The sequence below is a fragment of the Lonchura striata genome, chromosome 2 (assembly GCF_046129695.1).
Source record: "Lonchura striata isolate bLonStr1 chromosome 2, bLonStr1.mat, whole genome shotgun sequence".
Lineage (NCBI taxonomy): Eukaryota > Metazoa > Chordata > Aves > Passeriformes > Estrildidae > Lonchura > Lonchura striata.
Genome location: NC_134604.1, coordinates 108,742,091 through 108,748,090, shown reverse-complemented (window position 1 = coordinate 108,748,090; position 6,000 = coordinate 108,742,091). Strand labels below are relative to the sequence as shown.

The window sequence follows — 6,000 nt, the reverse complement described above, 5'->3', positions numbered from 1 at the left end:
CAGCCGGGCCGGGCAGAGCCGCCGTGTGGAGCATGGGGAGCTGCTGGCTGCGCCTCGCCGCGCTGCTCGCCCTGGGCGCCCGGGCCAGCCTGGAGAGCGAGGGTGAGGACGGGGAGGAAGGGCCGGGCAGAGCGGGGAGCGGGGCCGGCGGCAGCTCCGCGCTGTCCGCGGCAGCCCGAGGGGCCGGGGCCCGTCCTGCTGGCTCGCTCCCCGCCCGCAGCGCTTTGTGTCCCGCTCGGTGCGGTCCCGTGGGCGCGGATGGAGCCGCATCCTGGCTGCGGAGTGCCGGAGGGTGCTGCAGGGTGCCGGAGGGTGCTGCAGGGTGCTGCAGGGTGCCGGAGGGTGCTGCGGCGGGTCCCGCAGAGCTGCCGGCCGTGCCGGGGCCGGCGCTGCCGGGTGCGGGTCGGTGCATGCAGCTCCTTCTCACGCCGGGTGTCACCTCCACACCTCCACCGGGCCCTCGCACAGGGGAGGTGACACCCGCTCAAAGCTGCTGGACCACACGGGCTCTGCGTTGTCCCCAAGGGTAAAGTGTAAGTCCGATGGGCCAGCCCTGCCTCTCGGACCGTGGCACTTCGGAGCCCTTCAGCAGTTTTTGGTGCCCGGGTGAGACTGCATGCAGCAAGGTAATCGCAGTTTTTACTGTGAAAAATGAATGGGTGAGTCTGCCTGGTTTCTTAGTAAATTAAAAAAAAAAAAAAAGCATGCTGATGCTATTTCACTTCTAATTGTTTTCATCTCCTGTAGCAGAATTTGAAATGAGCTCAGATTAGGTTTCATTTCCATGCAAAAGGAAAGGGGTATGTGGTTTCTGCCTGTTCTAAAGCAGCTGCGTCTTGTCTGGTTAAACACTTCTGATTTGGCAGACATGGCAAGCAAAGCCAGTGTAAACTGGCATGCCCTGGTTGTGGTTTAACAGGTGTAGTCCGTGAGAATTTGTGGTCAGAACAGAGCCTTCCATGAAAGTGGGGATGGTTTCAAACTGAGAAACGTTATGGGGTCAAAAGAGAAGGGCAGCGGTGGATAGGCAAGAAAGGTGTCTAATACAACTCACAGCTGTGTGTTGGTGAAACCCAGTTTTTGTTTCCTGAAGCTATCCCTACCCAGTATGTAGTTCTGTCCATGGAGGGGTGTAAAATGGCATAGTGGTGGTATTTGTGAGTTGAGGTTTAGCTTTCCTTATTTTCCTTGGTGGGTTACAAGTGTCTTCTTTCCAAGAGGAAAGATGTTGGAACACACATTTATGCTCTTCCTTACTGAACACTAAGGTATTGGACACATCAGTTGCTAAATCAACAAAGACAACAGAAGTTCCTATCCTGACATTTCTCGGAGGATTACTGTACTGCCAGATTCTCTTTATTTTCTTAGGAAGATGAGTGAATGCTTTCGTTTGCGGTTCATATGAATGTTAGTCTTCAAGTAGCTTACAGAGGATGCTAATATCCTATCCTCTGTTTTCCTAAAAGGCCAAATGTAACCTCTTTAATCTCAAAAGTCTAATTTTTGCATGTAATCTTCAAGTTGGCTGCACAAAAGCCTGCTTGTTTTGCCTTTCACTCATTTGAAAGTCCAATTTCCTCCTTATGCTTACTGTCAAAGGCTCCAAAGAGCTTAAATCATCAGCAGCTGTAATTGTAAACCCTAATATTAAGTTAATGTTTCGTGTTACTTTTCTTCTGTTTATTTTTAGTAAGAAATGTGGTATTCTTTCAGATCTTTATTCCCAGTATGAAATCTAGTGAAACTGTTAATAGGTTTTTCTCTAATGGTGTACTGTATTGGTATATAACCATTCACTTTAGGTACAGAATGCCATTAAGTAAACTGAAATAGACTTTAAAAAATCTCTACTGCACGTGTGTGTGAGGCCCTCTTGATTATACAGGAACAGGCTTATTGGACCCTTTCCAAGATGTTGACACTGGACTACTTTGTAGGAAAAGCCAAGCAGTCTGTTTTGGATTCATGCAAAATGCTTGTAATTCAATAGTGGGTTGTTCTTTAAATATCAGAAATAGTCTAATCAGCTCTTGAACTCTTAATTTGGTAACACTGAATTTTCTGGTGTAGGACATTTGTGTTTCACAATTCCAAAGACTCTGTTAAACACCACACTAAATAGGTGTTATTTTCATGCCCTAAGAATTCTGCTATCAATTTTTTGATGGCAGGCAAGTAGAAATCAAGCCAGTATTCCACCTGGGAAAATGTAATTGAACTAATTACCTGCTAGGCACAAGAAAGAAAACTGAAAAATATCCAAATAATTAAAATTCTTAAAATACTTTAAGAAGTATTAAAGTAATATTTAAAAGCCTTTGAAGCAGCAGCTGTTTTAACCATAACTGTATTTTCAAGTTTTGAAAGGATGCTGTGGATTCTCATATTGGTATGTACAAAGCTAGTAAGGCACTGACAAAATCTCTGTGGTGTCACTACTCAGAGGAAAGTCTGTTTTCTCCTCAGAAACAGTTTAGAGATGCACCTTTTAGAAGTTAAAACAAACATAAAACCTTTTCCCTAAGGGCTGAAGTGGGAGATGTGTCTTTGGAGCTCTTCTGTGGTGTTGGGGAGAGTACGGCTGTCCATATGTACATATATATGGGGATCACTTGTTCAGTATTTGGGGGGTGTGAAGGGGAAATCAGGTGGCACTTTATGGTGTAAGACTGTGGTATTTGTGTCTTACACGTTTGGTAGATGAAAACAGAACCTTATTTATGATAGAATGAATGAGAACTGTGCATTGGAACAGGGTACTGGTGTGAAGGGGCCATGAACCTTGAGAGAGACGTCACTAAAATCACTTGAAAACCACGGAATATTATCGAACTATTTTCAAAAGCTGTGTGAGATTTAATTCAAAGAAAACAATATCTACATAAACACTGTATTCTTATAACCTATGTATATTCTGGATTAAATATGAGTAGATGAAAGTCAGGTTGTGGAAATGGTAGTTCTCAAAGCTGTGTGCTAGATCAAGGAGTGCATCTGTGACTGAGACTTCTGAGTGCCTCAGCCCTTCAGAGAGAGGCAGTTCTCACCCAGTAGTGTTTGTACTATAAATAGGCAAAGAATAGGAGGACAAAATTGAAGGAAGAAAGTATTTAAAGTTGCTTAAAGTCAAATGGCAGGCTTTTAAAAAATCTGGCATCACAATAATTTGATTCCTACTCGTGCTCCTTTCCATCAGATCAAGCTGCAGAATGGTCAAGTAGCAATCTCCAGGGCCCTGAGCAGCTGGTGCTCTGCAGTGCCAAGGGTGGGGCCTGTTGTGTCAGCTGAGAGTTCTTTTGTTGGGTTTTTCTTTTAAACACAGTTTGCTGGCTGCCTTGCCAATTCTGGGTGACAATTTGTATTTACAGGATCCAGTGTGGAGCTGTGGGCACCGCTTGTGACCCATGGTGGGCACAGACCTGGGTGTGTTGTGTGCTGGCCAAAAACAGCACAGAACACAGCATGGCAATGGATAGTCTAAGGAAAGGTGTCCTGGTCCACAACAGGGGGCTTGGAACTAGATCAGCTTTAAGATCCCTTCCAATCCAAGCCATTCTATGATTCTGTGATGTTCTGAATACAAGCAGGTATTCTAAGGCACAGCTTCATCCTTGGTTGTGCTTTGGATGGGCTGGCTCTGACTAAACAAGCTTCAGTTACCTGGATAGTTGCACATGAATAAGATTTACATCAGCAGAGAAGCCTTGTAGAAATTACATTCTCAGGTAACCTCGGGCATAACAGATACATCATGCTAATATCAATCAGTAATGTTAACTCATCTCTTGACACTGCTTTCATATATTCCTGTGTGAAGTGGAGCGTTTTCATGAGCTGTAGTAATTCCCTGCTGAAAACTCCTTGCGGCTTATAAGTGTTACCAAGGCAGTACATTTCTTCCTGAATGGTCCTTAAATAATCAGGTCATTGAATCCTCTCTGCTCAGCCTGCTCAGTCTTCAGCAGCACCTGGAGGCTTCAGTGCAACTGGAATCTCCAGGGTGAGATCACATTAAAAGAGAGTGAAATTTAAGATATTTCGATGAGTTGTTGAACTGTCCTTTCTCTCACAGTGAAATACACCTTCTCACAAAGCACAGACAAATAAACTGCATTTAATGCCTTGGGTAGCCAGGTCTGGGCAAGCATTGGAGGTGGTACAGGAGGTGCCATAGAACTATCAGTGACAGTTTATTTCATGCCTACAAGCTGCTGTACCCCTTATCTTCTTGGTCCACTGCAGCAGTAAATGCTGGCATGACAAGGGCTTTTCAAACATCTACAGTGTAAAAACCAGTGTTTTATACAAGCTTGAATTTGCAATAGCAGTCAAGTATGTGTGAGGTTCTTTCTGTGAAAAGTATGAATGTGCATATAATTTGGTTTATCAAAAACATGAATTCTGAAAGTAGTTTGGAAATGTTGATTTGTGTTTTACTTTTGTCTCCTTGTCTGGCAGTTGAAATGAGTAGTTAGAAATGAACATCACTGAAAGCTGCTTTAATTCTCTCACTCTAGAACTATGAACAGAATGGGTACTGATGGTCAAATTTGTGGCTGATGAAGGTGAAGGAAGCAAGACTTGGCATGTTCTTGTGCTGGCATTCAGTTGAATAAGCCACTGGTTTGAAAATTCACACTCCATACACATTTTATGTATAGCCTTAGGCAAGCTGCTTAGACTTACTTAGCAGTGTTTGGAGATGGGCATGGGCTTAAGCCCACACCGAGCTGTCTCAATGTTTGCTGCTGAACAGGAGTAGCTTTGTTGGGAGAGACTGCTCCCAAGGCAGGGATCCACAGTCCAGCATTGTGATTGGAGTGGAAAGCAGTGAAAAGGCAACCCAAACCCATCCCTCCCTCCCTGTACCCCCCATCACACTACTCCCCAACTTAATATTGTCAATCTTTCCTGGTACTTATGTGAAACTTCTGAAATTGTGTGTTCTCCCTGACTGGGTAACAAGTTACATGTTCCTCTAAATACTTAGCTAATTTTTTGGCTTCCAAAATGTCTGTGTTTTGTTTGTTTTGAGTTTTTTTTTTTTTTTTCCTTTGAATTGGCTTTTCAAGTTATATGAAATATCACAATGTGTTTATATCACCCATTTCACAAGGCATTCACTTCATTTTTTTTTTTTAATGTAGTAAATTAGCATCTCAGCATACAGGACATGGCTGGCACTTCCCTGCCACTATTTCTAACTATTGATTGTATCCAAAGGCTACTGGTAAGTTTGTTCAAACTGGAAATTTGAGCTGCAGTAAAACAGCTCCAAATTGAGGGTTTTAAATTTAACTATTTTGATCTTTCCTGTAACTTGAAATAGCCACTTAAAATCTCTGCCTGAGTTTGAAACCACTTTGTTTATTTGACTTGTCATTTGGCAAATCTTCACAGGAAGAGAGAAAGGATTTTTGTATTTCTTGAGAGATCCAAGGAAAAAAATAGGTTTCTCCAAGTTAATACATATTGCAAGCACAGCTTTGCCAATATTTTCCATTGATATGCCTGAACAATCTTGACCAGATTTTGTTGTGCCTGAAGAAATAAGTGGTATCTGTGGCATGCACATAAAACAGAAATGTGGATGTAGTAGTTACCCAGAGGGTAAAGCTCTGTCAAATTCAGCATCAGGATGATAAGAAATCCTTCCCCAATCCACCATTACCTCTAAATGGTGTTTTCTTAGCAGCTGCAGGAATTTTTCCTGAGAGAAATGTCTAAAATTACACTTCTTCATTTCTCTTAAGATGGATGGAGAATGCATTTGGATTGGGAGCACGTTAAGAGCCTGCTAGTGGCTTGCAAAAGTGAGTCTGTCCAAATACCCTGGTGCTGGACTACTGTTAAAATGAATTTTTTCTGCTGAAATGCTTATTTGGAGAGAAAGTGTTTCTCATGACTTTTGGTTTGTTTCCTAAACCCAAGTTACTGGACGGGCTGGCCGGCCCTTATCATTAGCCCTCTTGATTTTATTTTTAGTGCTGTTTTTGT

At 43.1% G+C, this 6,000-nt stretch overlaps 1 protein-coding gene across 3 annotated transcripts in view; it reads left to right on the top strand.

Moving 5' to 3' along the window:
- Nucleotides 1-6,000, top strand: part of SRPX (sushi repeat containing protein X-linked) — a 39,623-nt gene continuing 33,623 nt past the window's right edge. For 2 of the 3 annotated variants that reach the window (XM_021552957.2, XM_021552955.2), the window contains exon 1: nucleotides 1-102. In XM_021552957.2, the coding sequence (XP_021408632.1) occupies nucleotides 33-102 (70 nt within the window). In that variant the 5' untranslated portion in view covers nucleotides 1-32. The remainder of the gene's footprint in view (nucleotides 103-6,000) is intronic. The other variant, XM_021552956.2, reaches the window with a different exon arrangement.